The sequence below is a fragment of the Coturnix japonica genome, chromosome 3 (assembly GCF_054131305.1).
Source record: "Coturnix japonica strain WE chromosome 3, WE-NBRP24, whole genome shotgun sequence".
NCBI classification, from domain to species: Eukaryota; Metazoa; Chordata; class Aves; order Galliformes; family Phasianidae; genus Coturnix; species Coturnix japonica.
The window spans coordinates 19,473,620-19,495,486 of record NC_140665.1 but is presented as its reverse complement, the minus strand read 5'-3'; the positions used below and the strand labels follow the sequence as shown (position 1 = coordinate 19,495,486).

The following is a 21,867-nucleotide window of genomic DNA, read 5'->3' as shown; positions in this document are numbered from 1 at the left end:
CACAAAGGTGTTAAGATTCTAAATCTTGCTAATTTGTTAAGTTTGTAGCACTATTCTTCAGATGCTCTTCTCTACTTGGATTTATAGAGACAAACCCAGACATAGTAAAAAAGAAAACATTTTTGTTTTGGTAATGCATTTTTACTAAAAAGAGAGTATATAAATATTCCCGGCCTTCTTGTGCTTAATTCCACCCCTTCACTGAATCTGTGTAGCATTTGGAAAGAATCATAGAATGGTTTGAGTTGGAAGAAGCCTCAAAGATCACCAGATTTCATTGCTGTGAGTGGAGTTGTTATCCATTAAATTAGGCACTCAACCAGGTTGCCCAGGGCACCATTCAGCCTAGCCTTGAACACCTCCAGGGATATGGGGCATCTACAGATTCTCTTAGCAGCCTGTTCCATCACCTCATGACCCTCTCACCTAATCTCAGTCTCCCCTCTTTTAGTTTAAAATAATTTCCCCTTGTTCTATCACTACCTACTCATGTAAAAAGTTGATTTCCATCTGTTTTTATGAGCTCTTTTTAAGTACTGAAGGCCCCAGTGAAGTTTCCCTGGAGCCTCCTTTATGCTGAACAAGCCCAGCTCCCTCAGTCAAGTCCTCTGAGCATATTTGTGTGTCCCTACTCTGGACCTGCTATGAAAGCTCCTCTTCTTTCTTGTGCTGGGGGGCCAAGATCTGGATGCAGTATTCCAGATGAGACCCCACAAAAGCAGAGTAGAGAGAGGCAGTCACCTCTGCTGCCCGACTGCCACCCCTCTTTGATGCAGCCTGGGATACTGTTGGTTTTCGAGGCTGCAAGCACCCGTGGCTGGTTCATGTCAAGTTTTTCATTTAACAGGTCCCCTGAGTTCTTCTCCTAGCCTTCACATAGATTTGGGTTTCTAAGAATGCCATGTCTGCCTTGTTCAAAGATTTTATTGCATCCCCATTGCTACTAAGCATGCTATAGTGCAGTCTTTTCAGTGACTGCATCAAAATGTTCTATGGCCAATTAATGCAACCAAGGTTTTCACTGTCAGTGACAACTAATGAGTTCCTAGGTAGCAGTGACATTTCTTGTTTGTTTTACATTATTAAACCTAATCCTGTTTCAGTGTGCCAGCCTTTAACATTCTTCTTGCAATGATATTCAAATCTTTTTACATATTAATAAAGCTTTCCAAGTTTGTGTCCTCAGCAAGTTTTGTGGGATAACCCTGCTTTTTGAGCTGTGACACTTTAGGAAATGGTGATGATTGAACCTTGAGGATTTTTATTAAATAACCCTTCTCCAGCTCAGTTGTTTCATTCTGAATATAATTGTTGTCATCTCTTCTGCTGCCTTCCTATTCACACAACAGGTCCCTATAAGTTTTTGAATGTAGCTGCTTACTATTTGCTATTCCTATCCTTTAAGGTCAGGTATGTTCTATAGCAGCAATTCTTACTCCTTCATTTGTGTATCGCAGTTTGCATTTGTATGCAAATATTTTAATTGCTTCTTATTGGCATAGTGTGGTTTCCTAATCAGGTTATATGCATTGTTTTCTCTAATTACGGTCATGATACATATAACAAACACTTAGGGCCCTGCCTTTAAACACTTCTATTAAAAGCTTCAAAAGTTCTTTTTCATTTGTGTGTCTGCTGCTCTTTATCTATATCAACCTGGCATAATATTCTGTGTTCCACTCCAGCTGTGTCCTGTCACAGGTTAATTATTTTTAACCCAGTCCTTTTCAAGATTCTTGTATGTATCTTTACATGTGATGACTAGTGTATTATTTCTTTGCAATACCTGCTCTGAGGATAAACTTGTCAGATCTTCCTAGTCAGGAATCTTTGGGTACTTTAACATCTTCCTTCTCTAATTGTGAATTTCAGAAATTTTTCTTCCTGTCCATTCGTACTTCTCTAAGCTTTACGTATACCATTACTCATCTGCTTGTTGTCTGACCATCTCTTTTGTCTCCATTTCATGTTGTCTGGCTGCTATTTTTTCCTTTCTTATTGCTTTACTGTCATTCTTTTCTTGTTTCTACTCATTCTCTAGGAGGCATGAGGTTTTTTTTTGTGTGCTGATTTCCTCCTTGGTCTTGTCTGCACAGTCACATTGCTCATAGATCCTCCTCCAAGCTTGGTGTTTCTGCAAATCTTCAATACTCCGTGGAGTCTTTAACATTCCCAGTCTGATTTTATAGTTATCCATCATAGGTTACAGGTCATTTGTTCTATATTTTTCCCAGTGAAGTAGTGAATATTTTACACAAAGTGAAATCACTAACAGTGGAAATTTAAGGCTAATCCTCATGACATTTTCCTTAGTGACTACAACAGTATTCTGAGGACAGAATTTCAGGAATCTGCTCCTAGGACTGGGGGAATTGAATCCACCTCTTTCTTCAGAAGTTGATCCATTCACTAAACTTACCAGCAAAAGAACAGTTACTTTTGTCTGATGTTTGTTGAAAGGCCAGAGTAGTAGAACACAGTCTGAGAATTAGTTTTTAATCCCAGGTAAAAAGGAAAATAGAGAATACTTAATTATGAACCTTGACTGTACTTTGCTTCTTGCCACTGGCGAAACTTCAATACATTTGCATTTCTTTCCAGTGACAAAAATTTGGATATTGAAAAAACCTGTCTGGTAGACTTACTTCTGGACTTTGCCGCCAAGCCAGTAGCTTTGAAAATCCATATCTGTGATCTTTGCACATCTTTTCATGAGCAGAGTGAAGAGGCACAAAGATTCCAATTTATCTATATAATGCTGAGTAAAAATTAAGACTTACTATATGGCTCAACAAAAAGTAATCCAGATTTGGTTCCCCATGTGTGATTTTAAAAATGTAAAATAAACCATTTCATGACAGGGTATTGGAGTGTAAACACAGAATCTCTCAGGTGGTTCTGGATAAAATGTCACACAGAACAGGCCTTCAATGCAGTGCAATCTGAATCCTGAACACAGTTTTGTTTCTTCCTTTTTTTTTCCCCTGAAACTAAACACAGGTTAGCACATATGGTTGTGTGGTCTCAGATTGAATTCATTACAAATAAACGTGGTTTCTGATGTATAAAACTATTAATGCTCTAGACTGTTGCCAAACATAATATGAAGAACCACTTATTCAGGCACCTGATCTTTAGAATGCAGCATCGTTTGTAACAATTTTAACGCTAACTAAGTACACTTTGATGAGACAGCATTTAATAAAATGCTCATTAATTTCATCATTAGCAAGGGTATGCTAAGAAGTAAGCCAGTTTCTTATGTCACGCCCAATTAGCATCCCATGCTAGTAATCCCATTAGTATTGTTGAATTCACTAATGGAAAAACTAATGGGCATGCTACCAGGGCACATTAATTGGGCATGACACCAGTTCTGGTTTTAATTATTAAACTACGGTAATGAAATGTGTGTTTGTAAAATATTAAAATGTTGAAATAGAGGAGAAGACAATAAAAAATAGTACATGAAAATGTGAGCATTAGTATATAAGGATATATAGCTTTGAATTATTATCATGGGACTAAGGACCACTGTACAAACTATTTCAATACTAAGATGTTATCTGAGTGGAGTGAGAAACATGCTTCAGGTACCCATGGAAAATGATTTTTTTCCTTTAACTGAGTACATATGTACACATCATATGTATTCTCATATATAGGACAGTCCCCAATTAAAAATATACCATATAATGCATATGGTACTGTAAATCTCTGTGATGAGAAGCAATTTCTCTTAAATTCATGTCACTTTCAGTGCAAAATACAGTATTCCAACAATGTCATTTAAGCATTAATACAATAAGTAATTGTTTTTATCAACAGGTTTTCTTCATATGTACAATTCAAAAATCTTTGTGCCAGAAAGTACTAGAAGTTCTAGAAACAGTTTCTGAGCTGTTCAATTTGGAAATAAACAATGGAAAACCTTAGCAAATTCTAGAAATTGCTTTTGTGAAGCTTAAGCTACGAAGTAACTACAGAGATTGAAATTCTTTGATATTATACATTCTTTGTGCAACGTAATGCTTTACTATTCATTCATCACTTAATGAATATGACGCTTATGTTTGTGAATTCAACTGAGTAATACTGAGTTACCACGTGGTGAAAGTATGATATAAAGATCTGAGGCAATATTACTGGAATTACTTGCAGGGCTGAATACAGTTTCAATAGTCATGTCAGTTCTTGAAGAAAGTTATTTTCATTGCAACATTGTTTAAATTCATACCTTGTTTTGATGGTTTATAGGCTTGAGATCTGCATCTGTTATTTTCCTCTTACTCAGCAATTCACAAAATGTTTATTTGACTTTTGTCATGGAAATATCTAAATGTACTCCCTCATATCATTATATTCTTTTGTTTTAATAAAATCGGGCTAAAAAAAAATATTTTTTTTATAGTCTGGACTTATACAAGCTTGTACTATACAAACATCATCAGTAATTACCTTCTAAGTTTTTTATGTTGTTCTGAATGTCATGGTATGACCTTTTCCTTCATAAATTCTCTATACCCTCTCACACAAGAATTCTGTTCCTTTTGATACCAACTTAAAAGGAAAGTAACATGCTTTCTCTTCCTGCTTTGTCAATGCTCCTGTGTTTTGAGTCACCTCCAGCATATAAACTTTGCAGTCAGTGATCCTGATATGAACGTGCTTTCTATGGACTTCATGTTGAATCATGTCCCTCAAACCACAGAAACCAATGGAGTAGTCAATTAGAGTTTTATTAGTAAGAAATCAGTAATAATCAATACTTGTGCCTTATCCTCTTTTTCATTAGAGGAACAACACAGTTTTCTGTTTTCGATATAAACTAAACTAGGCCCTTCACTCCATATTTATTTGAGAATGTTAATTTGGGGGAGGGGAATTATTAATAAACTTCATTCAGTATTCAAGAAGAAACTATCCAGAAGAATTTTGTCTTTATTTTTGCATGCTGTTACGCAGAGGGGTATGAAGAGAAAAGTAGAAATCTAAATCTTACCTACCTAATGTTCTAACTCGTATTCTTCTGTTAATAAAAAGGGATCTGCAGTAGCAGTCACACCAACTAATGATGGTGGAAAAGAGTATAATGATAACAGTTGGCACCAAATAATTGCTACAAGAATTCAAGCCCTGGGAAACATCACAGTAGATGGGCAGTACACAGGTAATCAATCCAAATTTGCGTGATTATTTTGGTATTTCTCAGGTTGTTGCTCACTTGCTTATTTTTCTACAACTTTTGTTCAACCACAAAACAAAAACAATCACTTTTTTTCTGATGAATTTGCTACTCTGTTTTCAGTGCATGTAAACTGTGTCTGCTGTGAATCTGAGTATGAGGAATTTTTCCTCTTGCGCTTTTGATCTTTTAATTGTGTTGGTGTTCTTTTGTAAATTATCTTTATAAATATTTCCAGGGTATGTAAGTATGGCAAAATATTAGGATGTGTCTTACATCAACATCTCTTCTAACCAATGTCATTATTCTATTGAGATGAAAATCTTATGCTCAGTGCTTTTGGCAGGATAATGACCTGTTTTATTTAGGTTCATCCTCAGCCACTAGTGGCAGTACCATTATTGGAGAGAACACTGGAGTTTTTGTTGGAGGACTTCCACAGGGTTATGCTGTTGTAAGAAAGGATGAAGGTGAGTGCAATTGCAGTTTATATTATACAGTGTACTTGGAATCCTAGGAAGAGATGCTGTTTTAACTGCCTTTGCAGTATTGTGCTTTGTATTGACATAGTGTCAGGGACATACTTAATATGCAAAATCATTTACCTAATTGTTTTGATCAAAATTAATCCCATACGGTTTAACTTTATCTTTTGGGAAAGAAACAACTTTGTAGCTGAATTTCATCATCACTAATGTACTGTTGCATTTAATAAGGTCCGTGCATATTTTAAAAAGCTTACATGCAGAATTATAAATCTGGAAGCCATTTGATATGTAGGCAAATGTATGGGTGTGTTTTATGTTCTAGATTCCTTAGTTATTTTCAAAAACGGCATAACAGTTGTTTTTAATAGCTTAAGGACAAGCTGCATTGAGAAATAGAACATACTGGCCTTTTGGACCAAATTAGGATCCTTTAGGGATTGTTGCATTGAACAAAGTGGTGTACAAATACTGTATATTCTGCTGCTGTATTTCTGTGGAGCTAGATCATAGCTGGCTTCAACAGCGTCAACAGATGTACATCTTCACATATAAACTTGGTCTGTATGCCAACAGTATATTCTATCTGTGGCTTCTGTCTACATAAAAAACATAAAAAATACAATCAGCTGACTACAGCAATTCATGTTGCAATCTATATTTCAATCATATAAATCTGAAAGTCAATTTGTTTCTTAAGTTTGCATTCCTACCACTGATATGTATGTGGAATTTATTTGATGGCTTGCTTTGCGGTACATTTGAGTAACTTTCTCTTTCCCTTCTTTATTTTAGCTTGCTAAAACCAGAAGGTTGTTCATGATTTTTTCTAAACACTGGTTCATAAAATTATGTAGGAATGTCTACTTCAAAAACTTTAGCTAAATAATGAAAAAGAGATTAACTATAAATAACATTTAAGAGGAGGCTATCTGTAATTCCAGGGAGACAGAAGTGTAATGAATGATGAGTATTTCTATTATCCAAGTGATTTCCTAATAGAGTATCAGCTGAAACCTTTGCAGTGCTGCTTTGCTCTACTTAGCAAATGTATGCCTTTCTTCACAATAATTGTTTAGTTTAAAGAGGATAAACGTAAAACCTGCCCTTGGAATCGTCATGGAGTAGATACATGTTGAAGGTACCTGTATGTAATATCTCATGTTCAACATTTTCAAGCCACGTGGTAATAGCTGCTGTTCTTAGTGACTAGACAGGTTCATGAAGTTAGCTTAGTGACAAATTTATGAAGTTAGAGATGCTAGCTAGCAATTCATACATGCATATACATGGTAAGGAGAGTGTGTACAAAACGTCTGGATTCATCCTTATGTTTATTTGCAGGTGACTGGCTTTCATCAATTATTTTCCTTTTCTGCAGGGATGAAGACAGTAATCCAGAAAGGATTTGTGGGGTGTCTCAGTGACCTGTTTTTGAAAAAAATGTATACTCCATATGAGTACTGGGAATCTTTGAACTGGCAGAATGCAGAAGAGCAAAACAACGTCTATCACATTTGGGAGGGATGCCCCATTGTCCTCTCAGAGGGAGCACATTTTCTTGGCAAAGGTAGTTTGCCATACTGTGTACTAGCCAAATATGTTCTTGAGATCTAAAACACATGCATGTTGAAAGTATTACAGTGATGTGATTTTTAAAGCAGTGTTATATAGGATTGTTTTGAATGCACTAATATTAATTTTTCAAAATACTTTGCTGTCTGGAATATTAATTGCTTTCACAGAGAGGTGGTGCTGCATGAACAGTGACTAGATTTGTTGTGCGTGTAAAAATCATTTTTGAAGAGACACAGGTGTCCATATTCTCTCAAACATCCCAGATCACATTTTTGTAGCAAAATGTTAGGATCATGCACTAGTTTTATTTGATACAGTACATTATGGAGAAGTGTCCAAACTTCTCCATAAAAAGCTAATTTATGTATAAATGTTAGTCTAAACATTAGTCTTGAAACCTCTGAGTTCTTCATGTCAAAGTAGAAGGTAGCATCTATATTTCTGTTGTTGGTTTCTTGATTCTATCATTTTTTTATTCATTTATGCATATATTTACTTTCTTTCAAGGTTTCCTGGAATTGTATTCAGGCGTTTTTAGTGGTGGGCGGGAATTTGAGATCTCATTCAAATTCAGAACAGATCAACTGAATGGATTGCTTTTGTTTGTTTACAATAAGGATGGTCCAGATTTTCTTGCGGTAAGTTTACAAATCAGTATTAATAACTATATTAAGCTATGATAGTTGAGTTTGCTTACTAACATACAATTATGAAAGAAATTCCAAACAGTTAATTTTGTTTTGCTTGTTTTCAAATACTGCACACAGAAGTGTGTTACATAGTGCTGTGTTTTTATACTTTGCTCCTCCCAATGGTTTTGAATATAATGAGGTTTACTATAGTTACTACTTGCAGCAACATTGCAGAGGAATGCACTAAAAGTAAAATCTCTTCTTAGTTGTTCCAAGAAGCAAACATTTATACTGAGAGATTTTTGAATCTGTTGGTACTCTTTATAACCTGATCTGCCCTTTCCATTTTTATTTATCTGTTTATTTATTACTTTGCAGCTGTTCTATTAATGGCTTGTCATGTCAAAGCCTGTATTATGGCATGGCATTATATCTAATGTGTGCTTTCTTTTAAACTTCTGACATAAAGCAACTAAATATATTTTCATCCTGTTCAGGTCAGCTATAACTTACTTTGTGTATATTTTTTATATTACTATACTAGCAGATTGATTTTGTTTCCAGATTTTGAATTCTCCTAGAACAGTCTGCTTCCTCTTTTTCAAGCCACCCTAGTTCAGAAGTTATAATTTCCAGTAGCAAGTTGTGCTAATTACATGGTATGGCTTAAGTTTGGTCCTCAATTAGTGACTGAGATTGTGGGATTTTAACATAAGATGTTATATACAGTAATGTCCCACTCTGAACAGGCACATGTAGATGTAATTTACAGTACAGAGTCACAGTGGACAAGAATAGGGAGAAGCATGGATCTTAGATTCTTCTGGAAATTCTTGTAGCATGTTTTCATTTCTCTTGCAATTTGAAAGGATAACAGGAATAGGAAAAAACTTCTGGCTTTAAAGGAGAAAGGGGACTTAGTAAATTGAAAGTGCAATGAAAAGCACAAAGTAAGCAAAATAATTTTCTTCTCTACACATGCCTCTGATTTTTGCCATTCGTATATTAATATTATTTTTAGAAGTTGCAGATCTTTTAAGATCTTTTTAGTGCATCTTTTAAGATGCAGAACTTTAGAGTGAATGAGTGTATGCATTCTCATCCAGCCCTTGCGGCATTGTGTTCTGCACATACATAATGATGACGGAAGGATTTTTCATACACTTGAACTCACAAAAAAAGGTTAATAGAAAGTGAAAATTAGGTGTGTAGCTTGTTGCGCATGAGCTGCGATGTCTTTGTTAGGAGCTTTGGTCAAGAGACACTTGCACTGCAAAACAGATTAGAAGCCATACATACTTAACTCACTTATCCTGAACACAATGTATGATGGTATTCTCTGACCCATTCTTTTGCATAGATCACACTTCTCTTACTAGCTTAGTACTTGAATGTCCACAACTAGATACAATACTCCAGATATGGTTTCACGTGCCATGAATGGAAAGGAAGAATCACCTCCTTGGACCCACTGTCTACCATTTTTCTAACGCTGTCCAGTGCATTCTTGTCTATGAATTCATCAGGTGTTTTTCTGAACCTTTGCTCAGTACTAGGGAGAAAGTCCTGTAAGTGTGAGATGTATCTAGGATTTTGCATATTTATATTTACTGTGCAGAATCTCAAACTGAACAACACTCCTCTCTCTCTAGCTGTGCCCACGCATTCTGAATGTCAGTCTAGATCATCACAAAAAGCACAGGCATCATTCTTTGTCTGCTTTAAGACTGTGTCAGGACGAGTGAATTGGAAGATGGGATGTTCTGAGCAGTTGACCTCATGTCAAACACCGTGTCATCTCTCCAGCAGCTAGGTCTAGCAGACTTGCTGGTGTACTGCTGTAGTCATGCACCTGAAATGCATTCTTCCTGATAGCACTGTGTGATTTTTGTTAAAACTCATCAGTAAAGAGAAATGGTGACTTGCTCAATGGACTGCTTATACAATTTGTAGTCATCAGCACTGATGAAACAAATCTATCCTTAACCTGTGTTTTAGAGCCCTTTTCTATTAAGGACGATAAACTTCTGGAAATTGGAAAAGCTGTGGTCCCAACAAAACAAGTAAACAAGGGAATACCCTCTGCGCAAGCAGTCAGTGTGCACTTTAAAGCAGGATCTATATTGTCAATGGCATGTGAAGTACTGAGTTCTTTCTTACACTAGGTTCCCTGTTAAGAAAATACAATCTGATTATGGATACTGCAGTATTAATGTTATCAGTAACCTAAATGTGTCAGTTTGTCCATACTAGTGCTAAGCATTTATATTAAATTTGTTGGGGTTTTTTTGCTTAATAAGATTTTAGTGTGGAAAAAGAAATAAAATGCTTTTTTTGTGAGCTTATCCATATTTTTCAACCACAAGTTCATCATCTTTGTATTTAATGCTTTATTCCTTCCAATTGACATTCTCATACCACTTGCATTCTAACCAGTTAGGATAAAGAGTCCCTGCAGTAAAACATCTGGAAACTTCTGCTGTGATTATTTAGTTAGAATGTTCTTCTAATAGAAAAGCAGTATATTAATCTCAAAAAGCACATGCAAAAACCAGTTATTTTCTTAAAATATTTAGGAGAATGAGGATGAAATACAGAAACAGCGTATACTGGAGATTGAGTTCACTAGCCAATTAAAAGAGCTTAATCAGATCTGACATTTCATTTCATTCTTATCTTGTTATGTTCTTTCAAAAAAAAAAAAGAATTGATAGGTAAAATACTGTTTTCTCATTCTCAAATAATAATAATAATAATAAAATAAATAAAAAGCAAACTAGCCCTGATTCTTCATTTCATCTTTTCCTATTGTCCCAAAATCAGTTGTCAAAAAATTCTAATGTGTTCCTGCATTCTGAATTAACTGCAAATTAACATGGTTTATGTGAACGATTTTATTGTGATTTCCACTTTCTGGAAGATATAAAAATGTCTTTATCCTTTTTTTTTACTTGATTTTTTTTTTTTTTTTTTTTTTTTTAACTATCTCCAGAGTGCTCATCTTTTATTTCTCTCTATGTGGTGCTTTTTTCAGAATCTCTTTTTCTGTTTTAAAATATATAGATTGAGCTGAAAAGTGGAATACTAAACGTCTTGCTGAAAACTGGCGTTGTCATTACCCAAGTGGATCTCTGGTTAGGACTGTCTTATTGTGATGGAAATTGGAAGAAAGTAACTGTGAACAAGGAGGGCTCTGTAGTTTCAGCAAGTGTAAATGAGCTGAGAGAGCAGACACTGGAACCCAGCGTTCAGCAACTGAAAGTGAACTCTCCCGTCTATATAGGAGGAGTCCCATCAGAGATTCAGAATGTCTATAAAGATCTGGGATCGGAACAAGGTAAGGTGGCAACCCAGAGTTTGTCACATTTTTAGAAACCTTTGTCATGTGCAAGGTTGATGGCGGACGTTCTGCTACCCAGAGCTTACACTTTTGAATATGTAACATTTACCAGGTTTAGCAGATAATTTACTCCCATGCACTGTTACTTTAACTATCAGTTATCCACACCCACTCAGCTTTATTTTACTCTTAATCCCTTTGTAATGGTATAAAATCCTTCCAAGCTACTGATAGGTGAAGGAATCTAACTGGATGAATCTGGAGAGTGGCAAAATGGAGTGCCCAACCAGAAAGAAGAGCTCAGATTTTCCTCAGAGAAAGCCTGTTTCAATCAGCTTGTTTCTCTTGATCATTTTGACATGTTAGCTGCAGATCTGTAAAAGAACACAATGGAATACAGTACAATTACCTTAAACCACTGTAGTGTAGCTGAGTGTTGGCACAAGTTGCCAGAGTTGAAGGCTGATTAGTCCTTTTGCAGGCAGTAGTTGATTATGGTCTTAAAAAAAATAATAATAAAAAAATCAATAAATATAAAATCCTGAATTAGGATTTCAGCTATGTTATCTGGTGATGTTTTCCTGCATTACCAGGAGCAAGAGAGAAATTTGCTGGGTCCCTTTTGTTCTGAGATAAATCAGATTTCTAGGGAAAAGAGAGAAGTATTAGGTGCAGCTTGCTGTTAATAGCCTGCACCTGAGGTTTGACTATATGAAATGGATTCCAAAAAGTGTCTTAAAATTAGCCCTCTTTATTTTGGGGGTCTGGATTTTTCTTATTTATGGTGGTATTCATCAGTCGTACTGTATTTTTCAGTTGTGATAGCCAACTAAGTAGCAATCAGTAAGTGATCAGTAGGGAATCAAGTAAGTGACTACTTTGTGCTCTCACTGAATACACGTATTCATATAAACTCTGCAGAGCTGCAATTGTAGCCTTGTGGATTCACAGCTACAGATGGGTTGAATCAAATCAAAGCACTAACATTCACAGACAGCTCAAAAATATTATTTTAAGTATCATTCCAGCAGTGGATATCATATATATTTTATAGTCTTCCTTCAGGTTCTATATGGGCAATTTTTATGGCTCAAAAGAGCTAGCCAGTCATCCTCTGTCAGTGTTGCCTTGTAGCAGATGGTATGGGCTCGTCAGTGGATGCATTCTGAGCTCCTGCAGCAAAAAGAACTGTGATATAGGGCAAAATAGTCTGAAGTACACATTCAAGCACATCAATAAACATTAGTTTTTTTCAGCAAGCCTGCTCAGCATACTGCAAAATAAGATGGTGGAAGTGAATTTGTATTTGGAACTTCTGACAACAAACATTTTTGTGTTCCTAAATGTAGATTTAGATGAGCAAGGCACCTACATATTAAAATCTTGGCTTGAGTGAATATTCTTAACTTATGTCTGACCCTATCATGCTCTCAAATGTAGTCTGTCAGTTTCTATCACTGTGACCAATCAGAATGATATTGGTAATGAGAAGGTTAGGCAACAAAAGTAGGTAAGATTGAAACAGGACACAGCTCCATAGGATGTTAGGGCAGACAGCTGAGAAAGCAGCAACATCTGTGTTTTGGTTTCCTCTAGTGTTACAGGGCTGTTTTAATTATAATCTGTAGAAAATATGTTTTCAACACTACATATTTAAGATGAGCTGGCAGGAAAGTCTGTGAGAATTTGTACTGACTTACTCTGCAGCTACCTGAGCACAAATAAACATTACTTGATTGACACCAGTCTAAAAATGAAAGTAATGGATTAAAATATGTTTTATAGCATGCATCTCAAACAGAAATTAAGCAATTGTTCATTTGGCCTAGTAATTAAGATGCTTCTGAAGACTGGTATTAATTATTTGCTCTACAACAAAATGTCTAGAAACAGTAAATCCCTGTGGAATAGGAGTTGACTTTAACAGAAGTGTGTGCAATTTAAAGAGCAGTTTCTCTTAGTTCCTAACACAGTGAAGAGATAATTTGTTTTAGAGAATTGTTCAAAATCAGTATCCAGCTTCAGTGTCCCTTTTCCAGGAACTATCTGTGAATACTGGATTCTCAATTTAGGTGGTTAAATATGATTGTTGTTTTTATCTGCCATCTTTCAGAAATAAGGGCAGTAGAAGTACATAATGTGTAACAGTATATAAAAATATAATGCTATCATAAAGCTAAAACAAGAGCACTAATGTTTGCAAACCGTATGCCAGATTTAGACCTATTTGGATAATAGGATGTATCTCATTTTTATAATTTCTTGAGTATACTTTTTAATCTACATATTTTTCTCAATTTATCAAGAAAGTATTGTCAAGTAATGAAAAGCCAGTTTTCAAAATCAGAATCACTTTTATAGTAGTAATTTTAAAGGCAGAAGAGGTAGAGCAGAAAACAAATATTTTCTCATAGGGTAGAATTGATAACAATGAAAGTGCGGTTCTGGAAGGCAGGAATTCAAAACTAGAATGTCAGAAATTTTTACCAGCATCATTCCTTGAAAGAAGAGACAGATTTCTTTCACTGGAAGTTAACATTTTTCTATTATAGTCTTTACTGTTGAAAATATAGTTTCAAAAGGAATGAATGTGATTCTTAAGTAATGACTGAGGCTCTTTATGTGATACTAATCCCTTACTGTTTGCTAGGTTTCGGTGGTTGCGTGAAGGATGTTAAATTTACACGAGGTGCTGTCGTTAACTTGGCATCTGTGTCCAGCAGTGCTGTCAGAGTCAATCTGGATGGATGCCTATCAACTGACAGTGCTGTTAACTGCAGGGGAAATGACTCCATCCTAGTATACCGAGGAAAAGAGCAGAGTGCTTATGAGAATGGTCTTCAACCATTTACAGGTAACACATTGGTTCCTTCAATGAAATATATCATTTTTATTTCCTTCTGTATTAATGTGTTACCGTGTTCAGTCTTTGTTCTTTTTTTTCCTCCCCTGTTTTGCATCTCTGTGGTCTTTGAAGAATACCTTTATAGGGTGGTTGCCTCAAATGAAGGAGGATCAGTATCTAGTGTATGGACCCGTGCTCGTACAAGAGAATCAGGTAAATATAGCTTTAAGGCTTACTTATGTCCATTTTTCATGTGCTATCTAATATTAGGTTGGAGAAAAACCCATCAGAAGAATTTTCAGCAGTCTAAGTCGCATAGTATTTCTACAGGTACCAAAAGTCTTTGATGCTTTGAATAGTAGCAGATTATTGTCTTATTTCATCTGCAACATGTTTAAGCAAATACTTTTCACATATAATTCAAAGTTTTTTCCAAATATATATTATATTTTGCCATTGTTTGAGAGCTAGGAATGTGAAATGATTGAACTACATTAACAGAACAAGAACAGTCGTGTCTAGGCATGTTGATATGTGCACATACAAATTCACATTTACAGCAGTCTGCTAGAGTAAGTAACTGTATTTTCCCATGTATGACTAAGTGATACTAAATTAAGTGCAGAGGAGGGAGATACTGGAGAATTGGAGGAGCATGCTGTGAAAGATACAAAATCATGTAGCTGTGAGATTGGGATCTACTTCAACTTTTTTTTACGTAGAATGCACATGCGTACGCTGTTCACTGCTTCTGACTGATGTAGATGGGGGAAGGAATTTTTCTACAAGTAATGTGCAGATTGTGAATATTTAACAGAAAAGTGTGTGGCTTGTGAAGAAGGCTCCAAAGGAACATAATACATAATTATCACGACGGAAACTTTCTGTCCAGTGCTTTTAAAGTGGCCAGCAATTTTTTGAAGATTTAGTCCTGCATTTTTTTCATTCAACAATTTATCTTTCATAAATGGAAGCCTAACTGCATTCTTTCAGTGCATTTTGGTGAAAGATACTCAATATAAGATCTTAAAAAAAGATACAATATGTATGTGAATATTTGACTTGATAATACATTCTTACATAATTTCGTGTCATTATTTTTTGTACTAACCAGAAGAGAAGGTATATATATATTTTTTCATACCAACTGTCTGACAGTAGTAAGCTTTCCCATAAATTTGTTCACAAGCTGACCACAACATTGAACAGCTATATGATCCCTAGGGCTGGAGAATAATTGCACTACTTAATTATTTTTGAGTTGGTTTTGTTGTGTCCCTTATGAGAAGACCATCTGCTATAAAGTACCTTACCTTGCCCTGTGATACACTTCAGGACTAATAAAATCAATATAATGTTGTGGTAATGGGGGTTTTCCTGGAGAATCACATTTTTTGTACAAGAATCACAACTTCCAAGTATTTTCATACTTTGCACTGTAGCACTCTTCTTATTCAAAACAAAAACAAAACAACCACAACTAAGCCAAGTCTTTGTATGTATTTAATGAAACTTAAATTTTTATAAAAAGTGGTTATTTGATGGTGAGAAAAGCAAATGATCATCAGCAGGGCTAGGGAGTCCACATGCATTTACAGCAAATTCATCATCCATCATCCTGCCATTGTGTTCCTTGGGCCTTTCCTCTCTATAGCTTGTGCAGTCATCTGTGATGAAGTTGTTACTGGACAGACCTTTACCTGATATAGAAATATCTAATAAATAGTTAAAGGTTAAGGGAAATGGGATTTTTTTAAACTTTTTTTCTAATTAGCTACATGAGCTTAACTTTCCATTTCTTCTAAGCATCTTCATTTTTCTTTTAATTTTTCTTTTCATTTTCTTCCCTTCCCACCCCCCCATAACAAAATCTCTGTTTTACTCTCAGATAGTTATCTGGCATTTCAGAGATATGAAAATAAATTAATAAGCTTAATTTTTTGTAAATGAGGATGTACTATTTTTAGAAATATTTCATGTCTTTGGCAGTCTGTGGCTTAGATATCCAACGGATAAATGTCAAACCCTTCTCTCCTGCAGTCTCTGTTGCATCATTCATTTGCTTGATTATAATGCCTAAACCTGCTAGCTGCATGCAATCCACCTCCTCTTTTTGAGTGATGCTTAAATATGTTTGATACATTAAATGTTTTCAGAAAACCTCAACAAGATGAGAAGGAATGTTATGTAGATGGAGTTTTGATGGTTTTGAAATATAGCTTAAACCGAATAGCTCAAGATGTGCAGTCATATTAAATCAGTGCTGAAAAGTTACAACTCTAATAAATTGTATTTATGCTAATGGTTGAGTCTGATTTACTGCAGCCATTAAAAGTGAAGAATAGGGGCAATAGTCTCCTTAGAACTGCCATTTTCTCTATTTTCTATTTTATCCCTCCACAGTTCCACAAAATGTGCCAACTCCCTCAAGAGTTCACAGTATAAATGGTTACAGCATTGAGGTCACCTGGGACAAACCTGCTGGGGTCATAGGTGTAATTGAGAAGTACATTTTGAAAGCATATGAAGAGGATGGTCCCAGTGTACCCATCACTATTGCTGAGCTTGCTGACACTAGTATGCTCACAGGTAAATGTTGTTAAGTACCATTTTCTAGGTGCATCTAATAACATGGTGTTTTTATGCCTTCTTTTGTTAACTATAAAGTATTGTCTATGTTCATGTATAAAGAGCATATCTACTTGCTCCAAAAGTAATGTCCTCTATTTATTTCCATGGAAACTATGACAGATACAAAGAGCACAATAGCACTGTTTGGTAGAGCAAACTCTCAGCTACAAAACATTATTTGTCAACACAAGTGCCCACCATAAGCTGTGTGTTTTCACCAGGAATAAGGACATGCAGGCTGCAATTGTAAAAATCTGCACCAGTGGAGGTGACCTGCTGTCACCACTTCTGCAACACACTCACCACCTCACTGTGCTCACATTCACTGTTTGGTCTCCATAAATGAATGGCAAATGTTGATGAATGCCAGTGGGTGCCATTTCTTTCATATGGAGAATTCGGTGACATCCCTTTTCTTCAGATGCATTTCCATGTCTGACGCTATTTTGTGAGACTGCCCCTATGCTTCCATAAGTCACACAGCAACTACATATAATGGAATATTGATGGGAAGGTTCAACCTTTTCTGCCATACCACCACCATCTGCCACTGACTCTGTAGGCGAACATAATAAAGTAAGTGACATAGCTTTCAGAGGAGCCCTTGTAATACTGTCAGCACCAACATACATGCAAATGTACATCAAAGAGCAATAGAAATTAAAATGCATCTAAATACTGAAAACAAATTCTAGTTAGACTATTTTTCCTAGTCTAGTAGTGATTTTGTAGGGGAATTCTGTTGTTTTTCTTTTTCTTTAGTATACATTGTTTCTTTCTCCAGTTTTTACATCTATTTTCACTATGTGAACTCTAAATCTGAGTCCCATAAGATGCTATTCAACATGATAGACCAAAACACTTGGTCAAATCTGACCATGTAAACCTAACTGATTTCAGTGGGATATAGCATGCGGTTATGTTTATCAGATACTTTTCTTGCTACAACTAGGATTTAGAAGTGCGTTATAATACAACAAAGGAATCTGAAACTTCATGTTTAGTTGGTTTGCTAACTCCTAAGCTGTTGGTTGTGAACAGGAGCTATTGCATGTGAGATTCGTTTTCTGGAGTCCTGGTCTTTTTACCTGTAGGAGCTGGATGTTTTTAGAAATGTGAGAGTCTGCCCACTACAAAGAGATCGTTTTGTGACCTTTCTTCTTGGCAAGAGAGTCTGTCTTTCCTATTTACTCTTATTGTTTATTTATTCACTGCCTAAAATTAATTATATAATTCATAACATTAAACAAGCTCTAATGACAGTGCTCAAAGGTAGTACCTTAGTAAGGCTTGACTTCGGGCAATATAACAATTGCGGAAAATGCCTTAACCGTTCAGCAGTATATTACTGCTGTTTTCCTGAAGCCCAAGTAATACATGTTCAATGTTTTTACATAAATATGTATGTTTTGTGTTTTTCTCTGCTGTAATGTAGATATAAATTTTCAAATCTAACATGCACATTTTTTTCTTCAGTTGGAATGTTCTTGACTATTTGTTAATTATGTGTTTGCAACACATAATTAGCACTGGCTTTTCATTATTACCGTGATTTGTTTGACAAACTTTTTGTTTAAATAATCTGTGTGGAAATGCAATATAAATTACATTAATAGAAATTTTAAACCATATGTTAGATAGCCAATGTAACATGATAATAACTATTAACTATGATAATAGCTAATGTTTGGAACTTAATTTTAGCTGAACTCTTATTCGTATTATGATATGACTGTGTCACAGTATCACAGTCTCATGCGGGTTGGAAGGGACCTTAGAGATCATCATCGAGTCCAACCCCCGGGGATTCGAGCCTCCTGTGTAGCAGAGCGGCACTTCTACCACTTGTGCCACAGGGGAGATTTGAACCCCGGGCTTCCGGTGTTGCAACACGGCATTCTGACCACTGCGCCACCGGGGCACACAATGACTGTATGTTAAGGTTATGGAAAAAGTCTGTCCTGTGCTGGATAGGGAAGAGGTATACACATACAGCTTTCAGGAAGCAGAGGGGTAAGTCATTCTTCTGTATTATATTAAATAGATACTTTTTTTTTTTTTTTTGTCCTCTGTGGCAGGTAAGTGCTGAGTAATGCAAAATTAAGTGACCCTAAGAACTTTGAAATGTCTCTATTCAACCATTGTCCTCTCTGATAATGTCAGATTGTAGATTCTTGGGAATATGACATAAAGTGAGTCATCCTGTTAATATAACTTAAGTTGGTAGTTTATCTAATTCTTCATCTGGAAGTTGCATCTTCACCACTGCGCGTAGTGTTCTGTGGCAGAATTATATTTCTTTTGTTGACCATTTATGGTTTTGCTTCTTGTAACTTGCTGTGGCAGTAAGATTTCAGATTCAGTTTTGTCTGTGTGAAAGGAGTAGTTCCTTCTGTTATTTATAACTGCTGCATGATATTTTAGAAATGTATTTCCCAGTTTCAGTGTTGTATGAAATATGTAATTCAAGTCCTCATGCTGAGGTCAGAACTGAGACAAGTGAAAAACTATTTCTGTTAAATCACTGCTCCTGATAGACGTGGTTTTGCCTGTAGCCCATTGATTTCAGTGCAGGCTACACAGAAGGATTGGTTTGTGGGCATTGGAAAATGGCTACCCTCAAACATGAGAGTTATAATGGAAAAAATAAGAAATCTCAAGTGATGAATCAACAGTATTTTTTGAAAACCAAACAGTTTGCCTCCAAGAGCAGATTCATGGTGTGTAGATGATGAGCACATAAATTCACTTAAGTACAATTTGAGGGCTGTCAAAAGGGTGTTTGAGTGAGTGTTGGAGAATGTGTTTGCCTAGGCACACTAAACTCATGTGCTGCTGGACATAACCTGGAAGGCAACTGTATAGTAGCAAAGGGTGGTGATGGGACAGTAAGGACTGCTTCTTTTCATGTGACATAAACATGGAACTTGCAGATTTGCTGCTGGTAACATGGTATGGCATAAAGCCATAAACATAATCACTATACATTGATATAGCACAAGTTCCTGCAGAATTTAATTATTAAAGATGTGTGTTTGATCCATGAATATTATATATATATATATATAATTTTAGAGGAAATGAGAAGTAAAATATCAACATGATATCCATGGCTGGAGTGTTAAAAATGTAGACAGTTTTCTCTCATTATTATTCTAATTGTCATAGTTTTCCTATTTTCTTAACAATTTTCCTCCTTTATTCTCTTGTTAATTGTGCTGTATTCATTGTGGATAGACCACTGTTTATAAGTTTATCTTTTTGTTTTGAATCAGTTTTGAGGAAGTCTAGGTTAGTTTGATTTTTAAACTAAAAATAAACAAGCTGTACTTGGAGAATATAGTGCCCTAGTCCCTCAAATCTAATTTTGTTCATATTTAAGAGTGTTGGCAGGACAAGAGGAGGTAGAAAGAACTGGAAACAAACAGTTGCTACCCTCATGCTTATATTGTAGCCTGCTGGATAATCTGCATTTGGAAAATAATACAAATCCTAGAAAACATCCCTGATCACCAAGAGCTGTGAGACTGGTCAGAATGGTAAATGTAATGTGATTTTGTTATCTGGTTGTTGGAATCTCTGACGTATACTGCACTACAGGAGAATTCTGCATTGCAGGGATTTAAAGAGAAAATTACTAAATGGTTTGGGTTGGAATGGACCTTTAAGACCACATAGTTCCAACCCTCTGCAACAGACAGGGACACCTTCCTCTAGACTAGGTCAGTCACAGCCCCATCCAGCCTGACCTTGAATACTTCCAGGTAGGAGACATTTATAATCTCAGTGAGCAATCAGTTCCAATGTCTCACCACTTTCACGGTATCTTTTCCTAGTACCTAGTCTAAATCTGGGCCCCCTTCAGGTACTGGAAGGCTGCTGAGAGGTCCCCCTAAAACCTTCTCCAGGCTGAAGAGCCCCAGCTCCTTCAGCCTGTCTTCACAGGAGAAGTGCTCCAGCCTGAATCATCTTCGTGGCCCTCCTCTGGCCCCATTCCAACAGTTTGATGTCCTTATGTTGGGAGCACCAGAACTGAATGCAGTACAGTACAGAATATAGAAGATATTGAGCAGCAGTGGCCCCACTATGGGAAATGCTTCTGATTTGCCTTCAGCTGGATTTTATGCCACTGATTATAACCTTCTGGGTCCAGCTATGCAGCCAGCTTTCAGTTCACTGTCCACTTATCTGTTCTTTGTCAGCTTGTCTGTGAGGATGCTATAGGAGACAGCATCAAAGGCTATACTAAGGTTAAGATAACATCTATTTCTATCTCTGCATTTATGAAGCTTTTTCATCTTATTATAGAAGTCTATCAGGTTGGCATATCAGTTAGGAAAATCTAAGTCAAAGTGAGCTCTATACTGATTTAGCAGTAATTTCATCTTCCTTTTCATGTGATTCCTTGTATCACTGACTCCCAATATAGCTGGCTGCAAGTTGCTTGCTGTGCTTAGGCAGAGAAGATTGTTTTCAAAAGTTGATTTAAACATAGAGTTTTCTGAGGTGGTTACTAACTGGCTGCAGCTGTGGGAAGGTTTAGAGTGTTCAGCCACTTTCCCATGGGTGTCTCATTACATCTAGAAGAGAATGAAGAGGGGATTATTGCTTAGCCTTAAGGCTTGTCTGGTGTGTCTTAGCAAGTTTTACCATCAGAAAATTAATTCAGCAAGGTGATCGTTTCTCATCCTTATCAATTAATGCTCAGAATACACACAAACACCCTGCTGTGTGACACAGAAAATAGCTCATGAGAAATAACCCTAAGCTTCTCTTCAAGTTCTTCTTGACTCTCAGTGTCTGAATAAGCATTGTTGCATGCTCTGTATCATGTGCCATACCTTCAGTTTTCACAGAGTTCCTAGTTTAGACCCAGTGTTCAGATAGAAAATGGCATTGGCTTTTATCTGTCCCAGCAAACATGGCTCTATTGTCAAGCACTGAAGAGAAATGCATTTTATTATTAAAAATCATAGAATTCAGGAGATCCACAAGTCTCTTAAGTTTTGCCAGCTCCCAGTTACAGGCAACGAAGAGCAGTAGTGAAAGCTGCAAATGGTAAGATCTTCAGCAAAAGAATTCTCAGACATTTTGTATCTCCATTAAAGAGTTCTTTTTTTTAATGTTCAATTTCACATGGTTACTGTAGCTCTTTGTACCTATCTCATTAC

The 21,867-nt window shown here is 36.1% G+C and overlaps 1 protein-coding gene across 1 annotated transcript in view; it reads left to right on the top strand.

Annotated features, from left to right (window-relative positions):
- USH2A (usherin) overlaps positions 1 to 21,867 on the top strand; it is a 342,112-nt gene that overhangs the window by 117,277 nt on the left and 202,968 nt on the right. The window contains exons 23-30 of the mRNA XM_085542932.1: positions 5,044 to 5,170; positions 5,554 to 5,655; positions 7,052 to 7,240; positions 7,756 to 7,886; positions 10,944 to 11,217; positions 13,871 to 14,074; positions 14,198 to 14,278; positions 16,469 to 16,654. Coding sequence (XP_085399058.1) covers positions 5,044 to 5,170; positions 5,554 to 5,655; positions 7,052 to 7,240; positions 7,756 to 7,886; positions 10,944 to 11,217; positions 13,871 to 14,074; positions 14,198 to 14,278; positions 16,469 to 16,654 — 1,294 coding nt within the window. The remainder of the gene's footprint in view (positions 1 to 5,043; positions 5,171 to 5,553; positions 5,656 to 7,051; positions 7,241 to 7,755; positions 7,887 to 10,943; positions 11,218 to 13,870; positions 14,075 to 14,197; positions 14,279 to 16,468; positions 16,655 to 21,867) is intronic.